Raw genomic sequence first — 15,062 nt, 5'->3', positions numbered from 1 at the left:
GAGTATCTTATTAATCATAATCATGCGGCGATAAATGAGATAAGAAGTACAGCGAAACCAAACAATGTCAAACGAACATTCCAGAGTCCAGAGTCCAGACCGAATTGCCAGTTGGTCAGGTCGGCCTCATGATAAGGGCACTCCCGTAATTTCCTTCATTCCCAGGCCCTTATATACTTTCGAAAACCCCACGAATCGGTAAACTCGCTTAACGATTAAGATTTCGATCCTATAAATTTTCTTCTCTCTCAAACAAACAAACAAGACCGACTTTATTGCTGTCCCGAATTCCCAGAAAATATTTTAAAATTTAATTTGATTTCTTTACAAAGTACAAAAATTTAAAAATATCACAACGAGAAAAAAATTATAAAGAAATATAGGAAAAAAAAAAAAAAAGTAATTGGATGTCCATGAAATCTCAGAATCCAAACACTCATAGAGAACCGTAACCCCAAAACAAAACTCCCAAACAAAACGTTCTTTTTTCCCTCCCAACCTCTCTCTCTCTCTCTCTCTCTCTCTCTCTCTGTAAAGTTAGACTGAACCACTTCTCTTCCTCCAGATTCAATCTCAACCGTCCGACCTAGAACCTTCAGATCTAGATCTAGAGAGCCTTCAGATCTGATACACGCGCTATGGTTGTGAACGGAAGGCCATTAAAGAGGATGAAGAGGCGCGTGACGGCTGATCTCCACGATTTCTTGAACTTTCCTTCCTTGTCTTCCATGGAAGGTAAAGAAGGTGCGTTCGGAGGACCGTTCAGGACGCGCGTGAAGGAATTTCTGACGAAGCACGCGCTTCTCCCTCCTCCTTCGTCGCTGTTCCCTCACCTGCTTACGTGGCAGATGCTGTTCCGCGTCGGAGATGTCACCGAAGGCCCTGATTCGCTCCCGGATGTGGTCTACCTTGACGTAGTTGAAGAAGATGTGGCTAGATCCAGATCTGTGTATTGCGACCAGTGCCGAGTTGTTGGTGAGTCACTCACCGAGCCAATTCACCGATTCCCTAACTCTCTCCCTCCCTCTCTCTTTATTTTCTTGTTCTATGTCGTACAAATATCGTGGTCATCTCGTATTACGAGATGCTTTTTTTTTTGGTGCTAAGTAAGATAATACTTACTAAATAGTGCATTCTGTGTTATTATTGAGTGTTAATGAAGTGATGAATAACTTGATGGAAGTTCTAAAAAGTTTTTGTCACTCAATTTATCGTGGGAATAAAATGGCGATATGATATGAAATAAGATATTTATTATTGAGTGTTAATTAAAGCGATGGATTGACGTGAATTAAACTGAAAAGTTGTTGGAACCAAAGCTGTGGATATTATTGTCACTCCATTTATCGTGAAAATATCACGAGATGATGTGAATTGAGATATTTTTTAGTAAATAAAAGTAGTGGGGATATATTTAGAAGAATGTGGGTCCAGTTTGACATGATAAAACAAAGAAAAGTAGACATATGATTGAAAGGGATGTTATAATGTTGCCCGTTTGTCATTGGCTGCTTGTATTCTTTACACGTGGCATTTATGTGGACCGTGTATTTATTATTTGATTGGAATTGGAACAGCATGCTTTTGCTATTGCGTCGCAGCTATCATTTCCTTATGTACCCTAAATACCCTTTAAGAAATTGGATAATTTCGTGCCTTTTTATTTTTAAATTACAATTGTTAGTCCATATAAGGCTTTGATTAATTGCTTTCATTGGAATTAATTTTATTGATACCTATGAATTGATTTTTTATTTTTTTTTGGTTTTGTTTTTGTTTTTGTTTTTTTTTTATAGATCATCACCCTATTCATTGTTTACTTTTTTATGTTTGGACCAATGTTTGTTGTGACACGTCATGAATTCAATGCTTTTGGACATTTTGCTATTTTTTTGGGGATAGAATTAAGGTTTGGGTTCACATGAATCTAAGTAGTAAGATGGGCCCATTTATTAAAAAAAAAAAGTAGTAAGATGGGCCCATCTCTTTTGTTACTACTTCTTCTTCTTCTTCTAAATATTAAGGTGGACCCATGTGAGCTTTGGTTAAAATCACCTGAAAATTTGTGTTTAATTTTGTCTGTTGTTCTTTTTTTTTTTTTAATGAAAAATACAACCCTGGAAATTTGACAATTTGTTTTGGGTTTTTATTAAAAAAGAATAAAAAAAAGGTTGTTCTATTTGGTGCTTGTAGACACTACGCAAATCATCTTGTCTGATTTCTGAGTTGTGGGACATTGCTAAGATTTAGCTTCCAAAAAGATTGCAGTTACTAACTTATTATCAAAACCTCAGGTTGGAGTGGGCATCCAGTATGTGGGAAACGTTACCATTTTATAATAAAGGCTGATGGTAGTTCCATTGGTGGGTATCACAAGCCATGCATGTGCTGTGGAGATGTCTTGCATTTGTCAGAATCCAAGTGAGGACCATTACTTTTTCTCCTCAATTTGCCTTTTTTTTTTGTATAATTGAAATGTGTAGTAGCTCTTATGTGGGTATCAGTATGCTATAATCTAGCTGAAGTTTGTTTAACTTATCTTCAATTAAATCTCAGAGGTTCAATTCAGTTGTAAGTGTTGTGACCCTAGCATATGCTGACAAATGCACATTATGCGGAATTATGATAACTCAGTCCTCAACCATATTTTCTTAGATATACATCTTTAATTGACTTTGTCATGGAGAACTATTAGGCATTTTAACCCCCTTTCCAAGTATTGGTGCTTGCTCTAAAGTGATTTTTCTATGTAATTGAGTTAAATAATGTTGTTACGTTTTATAAATTAATTTTTGCAAGATTTAGTTGTGCATATGTATATAGAAACATCTATTAGGCATATAGCTTGTCATTGATGCTTATTTCTTAGAACTGAAATTTGGTTTTCTACCATTATGTTGTTAATAAATATCATGAGAGCACTGTAACAGTTGTCGTAATTTGTTCATAAGGAACTGTATGGACACTGAATTTTATGGCCTTTTGAGAACTCTGATATTGATTTCATTGGTGTTAAATTGGTTTAATGCAAGTATTTATACAAAATATGACCTTTTTGCTGCATATAATTAGTTTGCAAAAGGATGGTATCATTATTTGTGCGATACATGATATGCTCTTTCTTGCAGGTGCAAGTCATGCAACCACGTGACTAGTACAGATGATGTTGAAGATTGGGTGTTCCACCAGTTGGAAAACACAACTCACCTTTTACATGGTGTGGTTCATTCAAATGGTTATGGTCACCTTCTTAGGGTTAATGGTAGGGAAGGGGGTTCAAGGATTCTCTCTGGATATCATATCATGGACTTCTGGGATCGCCTTTGTAAAATACTTGGAGTCAGGTTGAGATCTTTTATTTTAATTACAGCTTCTTGTTTGTTTACTAATGGAAGTGTTTCTATTATGTTTATGAGCCATTTAGTTTCATCTCCTCAATCATTTTCTTTTAGAATTATATTTTATATATATATATATATATTTGCTTCCTTTTTTCCCCCTCCCTTTCCCCCCTCTTGCTATATTGTGAGAAGTTCAGTGAAATGGTCTGTTTTATAATCATTTAATTGGAAGATGTACTAGAATCACATATCATATTGGCTGCTACGGTGGCTACCTCAAAGTAGCTACATAGAAGAATGCAAAGAACATGAAAAAATTTTAATATTGGTGGGGAGTTGTCTATGCATATCAATTTGTTAATTGAAGGTTCAGTTAAAGACTATGTGATGCTGTTTTACTTTGAGAGGATTCCTGTTTTGCTTTTCATTCATCTCATGATGTGCTAACAAGATCGCTTGGTCTCTGCTTTTTATCATATCATATCATGTTTCATGTTTCCTTCTATTTTGCCCTCCCATCTTCTGATGCGAATGTGCTGATGGATTTTTTTTTTTTTTTGAATTATTGATGCCCTTTTAGTCCAATGTTATTTTTTAAATTTAGCCGCATCTTAAAGTCCAGTTTTATTTATTCATTCCTTGTTCATACATCAACAGAAAAGTGAGTGTGATGGATGTGTCAAAAAAGTATGGCTTAGAGTACCGGTTGCTTCATGCCATCTCCAAAGGCCATCCATGGTATGGCGAATGGGGTTATGAATTTGGTGCTGGTAGCTTTGCTCTCACCCTTGATGCCTATAAAATGGCTGTTGAAAACCTCTCCAGCCTGCAGTTGTCCATTCTTCTCTCTCGGGGACAGGAATCCTGCACTCGCCTGCAGGACACGATCTCACATTATCAGTCCTTAGCAGAGCATAAGCTTGTAAATATAAGAGATCTCTTTTGTTTTTTGTTGAGTTTGATACATGATGCCCACAAGTCTCCGTCTAGGGTCGATGATGTCCCCTGCAAGAAGCGTCTTATCTCCACTTCGGCGGCAGTCTTTTGTTCATGGAGTGTGACTGACGTTGAACGGGTGGAAGAAGCCATTTTCAGAGTTCTTCGTGCAGTGTCTGGCTCTAATTGGGTAAATTGTCGTCTTCTTAGAGGCGCTGTTTTTAAGGTGGCTCCTCCAGAGCTCCTAGATTATTGCCTTGGGAAACTTGGAGGGAAATTGGCAGCAGATGGTATGGTTGTTAAAGCCCGATGCAATCCTGATTCAGGAGCCCTTGAGTACAGGTGAGTGGTCATTCTGGTTGTTACATGCTGTTTTTGCTGTTAATTGGTTTAGTCGTTTGAGAAAAGAATCATGTGATTGTTGCGCATAGGATTTTCTTTAAGCTGTAAAAGACTGCTTAAACTTGTGATTGGGAATAAAATATCCATCCCATTGACATGTTTATCTTTTTGTTGTGTTACTTGTTTGGACTGATTGTACTTTATCATTTACAGACTCGAGCCTGGAAGTGGTTCCATAGGTGAAACAACTGCTTGCAGTGATTCTTCGATTTCAAACTGCTCATCTGTAGAAAATCTTCTGCAAGATCTCAGATACCTGTATGAATCCTTGCTCCACCCTCAAACTATGGTAAATTATGACCCTCAGGCAACAAGGAATATTGCAATCAGCTCAGCAGAGAAGCTCCTTGACTGCAAGCACTTTGTGAAAATCTACAAGGATGAGAACATGTCATCCATTGCAAACCCATTTGCTGTATGCCTGTCGTGTCAAGTGGAGCTCATAGATGAATCTGAAGAGTTTTCCACAAATCTGCCGCCAGAGTTAATTATCCTTCCCCCATATGCCACAGTTTCTGACCTTAAGCTTGAAGTGTCCAAAGCATTTCAAGAGGTATATCTGATGTTTAGAAGATTTCAAGGGGAAGAGCTAGTTGGCTTTGGCGGTGTAGATGATTCCAACCAGGTCAAACTTTTGCTAGGGTCAACTGAATCAGTTCGAGTGCGAGGTAGATGCCTTGGGAAAAATGGACTGAGTAGGTATAGAATGGAGAGGGGTGTCGAGAGGTGGACGGTGGATTGCAGCTGTGGGGCCAAGGATGATGATGGAGAGAGAATGATGGCGTGTGATGTTTGTGGTGTGTGGCAACACACTAGGTGTTCTGGTATCAAAGACTCCGATTCTGTCCCATCCAAGTTTGTTTGTCAAAGATGCAGGAATTCCAACCGAAATACCAAAGCCAGTGGACACTGCAAGGATGAGACTGTTGCTGTTGGTAGCGGAAAGAGCTTGACTGCTCCTTTTGATGTTCGCTGAGGTTTTGAACGTTTGTAAAGGTTTATTATTTTTATTTTTATTTTTATTTTTTAGGAGTTTTTTCCTGGGCCAAAACAAATGTGTACATAAGAATCGGGCCAAGAAGATTGCATTAGGGCGGTCGACTTGTTTTTGGACTCCTACCTCGTTTTATCTTGTACATACCAATGACAGTAGTCCTTAACAAGAAACGAGAATATGAAATTAACACTAATGGTAAAAAAAAAAAACAAGTACCTAACTGCTGCATTAACTCAGTTTCTTTCTTAATTTCCTTGCCATTACTTGAGTTAAAACTTTCCACCCATTTTCTTTATAGTATTTCGATAGTTACAATGACTGGGAGTTTGGATTTGAATCCTCTTGCTAATTGAAGAGGTAATGTTATGGTTGTCAAAATTTCAATTTGGATTTTACGATTCTACCTGTCCAAAACGATCAGGATCTTTTAAGGATTTTTGACTATTTCAAACAATCATGATTTTTATAATCTTCTTTAACTTGGTCATGGCTCAATTGGACCCAAAAGAAAAATAAAATTTTAATAGACTAAGTTTTTCTACTCTAATATAGAGAGTATCAGTTAGACCCAAATAAAAATATCCCAATAGTGTTATGTTTTGAGATTTTTAGCCTCTTTAAATAATGTTTACAAATGGATGTAGTGATGTATAGTAATTATATTAATGAATGTATAATTTATGTGACTATTTAATATATTAATGTGCATTTTTAGTTTTTTTATAAAAAAAGGTAAAATCTTACAATTCATGATCTTACCTATCTCTCACGATTCTATGTAAGATCTCGATTTTGATAATCTTGGTTACAACCTTACAAGTTCGTGGCCTAAAATAAAGCTTTTAAAATGTTGTATCTATTCAAATAAACATTTTTGTTAACAATTGCTCCAAAGAACTTTTAAAATGTTGTGTCTAGTCAAATAAGGGCTTATTTGGTAACATTGTTTGAACAACAGTTTTCGTTGTTTAAACAATATAACACGTATTTTCACAATTCTTCTTCATCCACACATATTTCCACAACACTTAAACAGCATTACTAAAACGATATTACCAAACGAGCCCTAAGTTATGGGGTAATGAATGCGTAAATGAATAATAGTTTATATATATATATGATGAAGTCTAATTCGTTAGTCGTGTACGTTCGTCCAGATGATGTCGAGACCTCATCAATGTTCCTGCAAAAATAAGAGAAACTTTTATGAGGTGGACACCGGTGTGGCGCTAGCTACAACGTCTCTGATGTTTAAGTTAGTGATTAGAAATCCTTTTAGAATAGAATGAAAAGTGTAAAAGTATGTCTTTTTTGTTAGAGTTGTGTACCTTCTATGCTTCTAATGATCGTATATATATGGTCTTTGGGGGTTTCTAGCTGTTGGGACTTTGATTGTGGTTTTAATGCTCTTCTTATAACACCCCGGGGTTCATGATTATGGAATTTAATGAGATTCCAACGGTCTACCATCTGATCGGTAACCGTCTGAGGTATTAAGTGCTCTTTATTATTGATTTACCTGTGCTCGTCCATGCTTCGTTGAGGTGGACGAGTGTGATGTGGTCTATTGAACGTGAGTTCGTTAGTCCCATCAATATATAGTCCCGTCAATATATATATATATATAATACTAAAGTCAATTCAGAAGAAAAGATAATATAAATCATATTAAGTGGTGTAATATTTGCTTAAATTACACCAAGTATAACTTGATCCTATTCCTACATTGAGTAGTGTAACTTCAAATGGCAAGTAGAGTAACTCTTTTTAATTGTTTTCGAGAGGACGAAATTCAGAGAGAGTTTACTGTTTTCAAGAGGGTGAAATTTAGAGAGAGGGGAGAGAGAGAAAACATTAGGCAAAGGCTAGAGAGCGTTAATACAGTTTAATTCCAAATTTCTATGACAATTATAATATAACATGATTGTTTTTCTACTCTTAGATTTAATAGAGATTAATGATCAAGAAAATATGTAACTCTTTTAAAATTACACCACGTATAATTTAAACCCATATCATATAAAAGGGTAGAACTTTATTCAAAATTTTAAAATGCATACAAAATGTATTGAGGAATGGAAACCTTCCACTCATGTGCGTGAGATCTTTTCTCAAAAAAGAAAAAAGAAGGGTACATGAGATCAATTAGTCCTCATGCGTGACAATTAAATCCAGGACAAACCTTAACACAAACTAAACAAATGTTAGGCATGGCTGGTAATAATTAAGGGCCACCTAACAAGCCATGTTGGCTTATGCATTGCCAACAGAGGAGACCGCGACACTTGACGGGTTGGATGCGACATTTACTGATGGTTGCTCTTTGCGGATGTCATATAATATGAATTGGGATAATTGAAATATAGATTAGTTGATTTGAGGTGACTAACCTCCTAAATTAGATTTTTTTTATATATTTAATGTTCTACTTAATTTTCATTAAGAGATTCAATTTACTTATATAGTCAATGATGAAATAATCTTATCTCAATCTAATCCTAAAAAATAGGAACCAATTTATATTTAAATACAAATTGAAAATAGCACAAAGTTGAACATAATTTATACTACAAATAATAGGATTCTCTGTTTGAGTTTTATTATTTTGCGTACTAAAATACTCTTAAATTTATGTTTAAAAAATTTAAATAATAGAGTTAAATATGTAAAATTACTGATCAAACACTCCTAAATTTTAAATAAATGAAAAAAGTAGATTTTTTTTTCCACTCGATCTCTCACGTAAGTTTTTTTTAGCTAACTTATTTTAATTCAACCATAACTCCTTATCCAAATCTCTTAAAATCAGGTACTTCCATCTCTCGTTAAAATCAGGTACTTCCATCTCTTAAATTTTTAGTAATTGACTTGTCATTCAAAAGGAGAGAGGTGTTATGTCCATAACATTTTTACAAAATTTTCACAACAAATCCTAAGTGGTAGGTTGTTACTGGTGGACCAACAAAATAATCTTAGTGTTAGGTTCAAATTTGAACCAATAACAACTAAACACATATTCGTTGTAAAAATATTGTGGACATGACACCTCTCTTTTTGAATGACAAGTTAGTTACTAAAATTTAACATAAATAAATGTCTCTCTTCCTTGTTTTTCTCAGAGAAAGGAGTATTTCTTTCCTATAAGGTAATTTTTTTAGTTTTTTATTATATTTTTATCATTTTATTGCTCATGATTTTTAGTTGCTTCTTTTTCTTTTATTTTTTTGAAAATTTTTGAAACTAAACCAAAAAAAGACATCATCATACACGCGAAGCACGTGTAGTAAAGCTAGTTTCAAATAATATCTTAATTTGCAATTGGAAAATTATATAAAGTTCAAAATTTGAATTGGCAAGTTGATGAGACATAACATATATGAACAGTGAATACTATACATATATGAACATTAAAGACTATGTTTGGTTGGAGGGAAGATGAAAGGAAAGGAAAGAAAAGAAGGGGAGGGAAGGAAATCTATCCTCCTTTTTCTCTTCTTTTTATCTGTCGTACCCCTATCTTGCCAAACATAATGTAACATTTTCGACTGCAAAGTTGTAGGAAGCTTCGGCTAATAGACTAGCTATAGTGCATTGACCCGTACAGGAACAAAATTAAAGAAAAAGAAAAAGAAAACAGGGTACCGCTACCACACTCGTGGAGTTAACAGTACATAGACATGCATTGGGAATAAGAATGATACCAGCACCACTTGAGTTAGGCGTGTGCATAGCACTATATAATGAAAGTGTTGAATTTCATGCGCAATTCCAACTTTGATTGGAAAATAAGTTTCCATCACTTCACTTTCACCGGACAAGAAAAGATGGGCCATATCTTCCTTTCTCAATGGAAGCCAGCTGCATGCACTTTTTAATCCCACCACCCCCACTTTCATTTGCCTTTCACTGTTGCCTTTCCTTTTATCGGATTGAGATCTAAGTGTTTGGACGCAGATGAATAGACCAAATTATTTTATTTTTTTTGGGTTTAATTGTATTTTTTGGTATTATTTATGAGTTTTATTACATTTTTTGGTACTATTTATGGGTCTCTTGTATTATTTCAACTAACTTTTATCTTTATCTACAATACTTTTAGTAAAATTTTGTTAGTTTCAACAAAATAAGCAGTTCCCAAATAAATCCCTAGGGTATTACATCTGATACCATTCCTGCAAATAGTTAGGATTGATAGTTGCAAAAAATAACTTTTAATTTCAACCATCAATATAAATATGGTAAAATATCATTTTCATTCCTAAACTTTTATAAAAGTTTGTTTTTCGTCCCTAAGCTTTACAAAACATTTTACTTTTTATCTTTCTGTTTATCTCCGTTAGTTTATGTCCTATGTAGCCTAATAGAATGATGATCTGATATGACTTGGACCATATTATTTTATTTATAAAATTATGGACACATGGCAAAGAGTTATTGACACATGAACTAAAAAAAAAAAAAGTTCAGATTTTAATGTAAGCATTTATCAAGACCTAAATACACCAAAATATCAAAACCCTTAATATATAAGCCGACTATTCATCTCCTCCAATCTTTCACTATGAGTACTGATTCAAGCTCTATTCTTTGGTAACCACCAGCCACCCATGCCTCATTGGTTTCATTTCTATCCATCCAAACGTTCTTTTTTTTGATAATGATGACGAGCACTAGAGAAAGAAGAAGGGTCGGGGATGACGACAAAGTAGTGGGTTTCTTAGCAACCAATAAACAGTGGTCTATTACAAATTACAAAGACTTTCATTGTTGTCCATAAAAAATCTGCCCTCACTTGCACACCAATCCATGCTACAAGAAGATCTGGTGTTTTCTCAAAAAAAAAAAAACCTTCCTCTATTCACGCCTCACAATATATAACACCCTAAAGATCCAAAACTTAATCATAAGATAGTAGAAGCTAATGCTAAAACCTACAGAAGAAAACCATCAAAATATAAAAAATGAATGAAAGATCTTTGAAGTTTTTTTTTTTGATACAAGATCTGAGAAGTTTTGGTTGGACGTCATTGGAGATGGACAACTTAAATTGGGATTTTTTTTCTTTTAGTGTTTTGGTGTTTTAAGTTTTTAATTTAAATCCTAGTAAATTCTTAACATAATTATGAGATGGATTTTTTTTTTTAAATGCCTTGTTAACTTGTAAGGATGCCATAGCACAAAATATTTAATCTATGTGTGCCAATAACTCTTAGCCATATGTGCATAATTTTATAAATAAAATCATTTGGTCCAAGTTAGTCAATTTGTAAGGATGCCATGTCACAAAATATTTAATCCATGTGTGCTAATAACTCTTAGTCATATGTCCATAATTTTATAAAAAAAATCATTTGGTCCAAGCTAAATACTATGTCATCATTTTGTTAGGTCATATAGGACATAATTAAATTAATAGACATAGATGGAAGGATGATAAGTAGAACATTTTGTAAAGTTTAGGGGCAAACAACGAATTATTGAAAGTTTAAGGATGAAAAAAAAACTTTTATGAAAGTTTATAGATGAAAATGATATTTTATCTATATGGATATCAACCCAGTTGCTCACACATTATTAATTTATTATTAGCCAAACTAAGGGAAGTCAAATTAGTAATTCATCAAATAAAAGTTCTAATTCTTTAATTTATTTATTTATAACAATTAAAGTTTCAACTTCTAGTAATTATTAATTAAATAATTAGTTGTCTTGCCACTCCTAGAAATTTCCATGTCAAAGCGAAAATATCAATCTTAATGTCCTAATTTAATTTCTTCAAGGAAATTTATTTAATACTTCCAAAGTAATGTTCTCTAATTCTCACATAAATGATGGACCATATAATAATTAGTAAGATTACTATTATTTTAAAGAAGAGAGCATTACTTTTAACATACTTAATAAAAACTCTTAGTTTTTATTTTTTATTTTATTTTTTTAATATTTCAACCTATGCCATTCGCTCCTGATGATAGCTTTTTATCATTAGACCAAGACATCAATCTGTTTTTGGTGTAGGCGGGAATTGAACTCTGGATATTTTATTCAACCCTTAGAGACTTTACCAATTGAGCTAACTGGAATCCACATAAATACTCTTAGTTAGTCTAGAGCTAAATCTTAGAGAAAGATATTTGAGAAGGGAAACACACACACACACACACACACACAGAGAATTTATGTTTTTGGGAATTAAAAAAAAAAAATCGTTTTCTATTGTTTTCTTTCCTAAAACTTGATGATTACTAGTTTTTATTTTTTTATTATTTTTTTTTAAGATCATCACCTCTAACCACAACATTTTTAGCAATCTCATCAGCATAATCTTCACATACATAAATAATTTTATAGAGGAAGACAATAAATAAATAAGTAAACATTCTTTCCACAATCTCATCACCAACCCTTTGTAAAATTTTGATGTTTATCATATTTGTCATGAATCCTATCATTCAACTTACACTTCTTATTGTTTTCAACATAAACATCTAAAGTTCAAATTCTCTTCCTCCATTGTAACTATTGAATTTAAAAAAGAAAAGAAATACACACATATACACACCAAGAATGATAAGGGTATTTTTGTAATAAAATTGGGATCCTTAAACAATAGAGTCCGTCAAGAAAAAGGTATCGTATCAGCAATAGAGCCGACGGCCTCAAAGAACCGTCGGCCCCAAAGAAGCCGTCGGTTTCATTAGGAACCATCCGAGACCCCACACCCAATACCAACAGGAATGCCGACAGTTACATAGACGGGTCTAGATGAAGTTGACGGGTGCGTCCCCCTACTAGACTGACAGATGACCCCTACTAGCAGAGAAGCATATCGATGGGTCCTACATGGCATTATGTGGTCTACATACATATTCAGATATGGAAACATCTTGCGCACCACGCACAAAGACCCTACCACACGATTTTCACCTTCCCAAAATAAAGAGTATCCCCAAGATCTTGATAGCATTAACTCCGCCTTCTCCCTAAAAGGAAGATCCTTGTATTTTAGGGATCTAGCTCTCCTCCCCACCACTATATAAGCAACAATCCTCCTCATTTCCCAAGTATGCAGAAAATTCATAACTCTCTTACTATAAAGTTCTTAGAGATTTTATATTCACAGACTTAACCTTCGAAGGGTTTTTGACCGGTACCCCACCGGTGCCTTCTATTTGGTTCTTGTTTTCTTATTCTTCAGGTACACATCAGTGTGATCATGAGCTAACAACTCACTAACGATTTTCATGCATCATCAGTTGGCACCGTTTGTGGGAAACGAGTGATTAGACATATCACCACTTCTGAGACAAAGAGTTGCATGGTCCAGACGCGATCGATGGCCACCATTAACCGGGAGACAGGGAATCCCTCCAATGCCTTGGAGGGGCAAGTGCAGACCCTGGAAGCAGCAGTTGAATGACTTACCCAATGCAACCAGGATTTGGAGTAACAGCTAAACCAAAGGAACGAGCAACGTCCCGAAGACCAGCGTGACGAACGGGGTAACGATGAGCAGAACGGTAGTCATCTCCCAACGGGGGACCGCCAAGAGAAGGAAGATCAGGAAGAAATCAATGTCCTCAGTAGACGAGATAGACCGAAGGACACCAACCACCCATTGGAATTGGAAATCAGCGCAATGCGAATGGCCTAGAACATGCAGATGATGAAGGAGAAGATGGACATGATGATGAATGCCATGAGGGGATGCGTTTCCACCAACCTAGACGAGTTAGTTTAGCGAACAGACTCACCTTTCATAGCGCAGGTGACTTCCTTCCCCCTCCCTGCCAAGTTTCAGATGCCATAGGTGGAAACATATGACGGTTCATGGGACCCGCTTGACCATCTAGAGTAATTCAAAACCCTCATGTACCTATAAGGGGTTCCAGATGAGATTATGTGCAGGGTGTTCCCCATTAAACTCAAGGGGCCAGCAAGGGTATGGTTCACAAAACTGGCCCCTAGCACCGTTGCCACCTTTAAAGAATTGAGTGGACACTTCGTCACCCACTTTATTGGAGGGCAGAGGTACAAGAGGTCCTCAGCAAGTCTATTGAATATTAAGCAATGGGAAGACGAGAGCCTAAGGTCATACATGAATCACTTTAACAAGGAGGCCCTTTTAATTGATGAAACCGACGACAAAGTTCTGGTCACTACGTTCACCAACAGGCTTCAACCTGGAGAGTTCTTCTTCTCCATTTACAAGAACAACCTAAAGATGATGGCCGATATGCTGTACAAAGCCACGAAGTACATGAATGCTGAAGATGCCATGATTGCCCAAGGGGGTAGGCCAAAGAAAAGAGAAAGACAGGACGATCCCCTTCTTGACAAAGGAAGAAAGTTTGCCCGATCAAGAAATTGAATGGACGACAGGAGATCAAGACCTCCGCTTGGAAGGACTGTCAACTTCACACCTCTAAATAGCCCGTTGGACCAAGTCCTAATGCAGATAATGGACGATGCGGTGCTAACTTGGCCGGAGAAGCTGAAGGGCGATTTGAACAAAAGGCCCAGAAATAATTACTGTTGCTTCCACTAAGACCATGGGCACGACACTTCCGAGTTTTATGACCTTAGGCAGCAGATTGAAGCCTTCATCAAGAAAGGAAAGCTACAACAGTTTGTCAAGGACGAAGAAAACCCGCCAAGGGACCCCGAGCCTAACTAACAGTTCGAAGAAAGGCCAAAGGCCCCATTTGGAGAGATAAGGGTGATTGTAGGAGGGAATTTAATGGCTAGCTCCTCCAAGAAGGCAAGGAAGACGTGCTTACAAATGGTGCAAAGTGTCCAGATTTCTGGATAATAGCCTAAAATGATTAAAGTTGACAACCTAGCGATCAGCTTCACAGAAGAGGACACCCAACGACTCCACCACCCTCATGAAGATGCCCTGGTTATCAACCTGTTAATTGTAGACTTTAACACCAGACGGGTGCTAGTGGGCAATGGGAGTTCAGAAGATATCCTCTACTACCCTACATTTCAGCAAATGAGGATTGACAAGAAATGTCTTCTGCCCTCGGATACATCGCTAGTCGGATTTGGTAGTACCAAGGCCTTCCCCATCGGAACTATCACCCTACCAGTAACCATTGGAACGTACCCTCAACAACTCACTAAGGAGGTCAGCTTCCTAGTTGTCAATTAATCCAAGTGTCATGGTCCATATACTCAACGTGTGCCTGTCCTTCCTTCCCGTCTGATAGAAGAAAAGAGTCTTCACACAGGAAAGGGACAAAGCCATAGCTGATGAAGTCTACAAGCTACTAGAAGTAGAATTCATCAGGGAGGTATATTATCCTGAATGGTTGGCCAATGTAGTGATGGTCAAAAAGCGTGCCCTAAGCATAACTACCTACTCCCTCGTATCAACCTCC

The 15,062-nt window shown here is 36.1% G+C and overlaps 2 protein-coding genes across 2 annotated transcripts; both read left to right on the top strand.

Annotated features, from left to right (window-relative positions):
- The first annotated feature begins 290 nt into the window (after positions 1–290).
- On the top strand, positions 291–5,925 carry LOC142631539 (PHD finger protein At1g33420-like). Its single transcript, XM_075805712.1, has 5 exons — positions 291–975; positions 2,295–2,421; positions 3,129–3,344; positions 3,999–4,619; positions 4,833–5,925. Exons 1-5 carry the CDS (start codon positions 639–641, stop codon positions 5,653–5,655), a joined length of 2,124 nt encoding a protein of 707 aa, XP_075661827.1. The 5' UTR covers positions 291–638; the 3' UTR covers positions 5,656–5,925.
- A 7,651-nt stretch (positions 5,926–13,576) lies between these two features.
- Positions 13,577–14,047, top strand: LOC142632577 (uncharacterized). Its single transcript, XM_075806954.1, has one exon. The coding sequence runs from the start codon at positions 13,577–13,579 to the stop codon at positions 14,045–14,047; it is 471 nt and encodes a 156-aa protein (XP_075663069.1).
- The last annotated feature ends 1,015 nt before the right edge of the window (positions 14,048–15,062 follow it).

The sequence above is a fragment of the Castanea sativa genome, chromosome 4 (genome assembly GCF_040712315.1).
Source record: "Castanea sativa cultivar Marrone di Chiusa Pesio chromosome 4, ASM4071231v1".
In the NCBI taxonomy this organism is placed as follows: Eukaryota; Viridiplantae; Streptophyta; class Magnoliopsida; order Fagales; family Fagaceae; genus Castanea; species Castanea sativa.
This window is presented reverse-complemented; position numbering and strand designations above follow the sequence as displayed.

Coding starts and splice junctions, on each gene's coding strand:
- LOC142632577 (XM_075806954.1), top strand. CDS start 13,577: ATGTGCAGGGTGTTCCCCATTAAACTCAAGGGGCCAGCAAGGGTATGG.
- LOC142631539 (XM_075805712.1), top strand. CDS start 639: ATGGTTGTGAACGGAAGGCCATTAAAGAGGATGAAGAGGCGCGTGACG. Junction 976..2,294: donor CGACCAGTGCCGAGTTGTTG/GTGAGTCACTCA, acceptor TCAAAACCTCAG/GTTGGAGTGGGCATCCAGTA. Junction 3,345..3,998: donor TGTAAAATACTTGGAGTCAG/GTTGAGATCTTT, acceptor ATACATCAACAG/AAAAGTGAGTGTGATGGATG.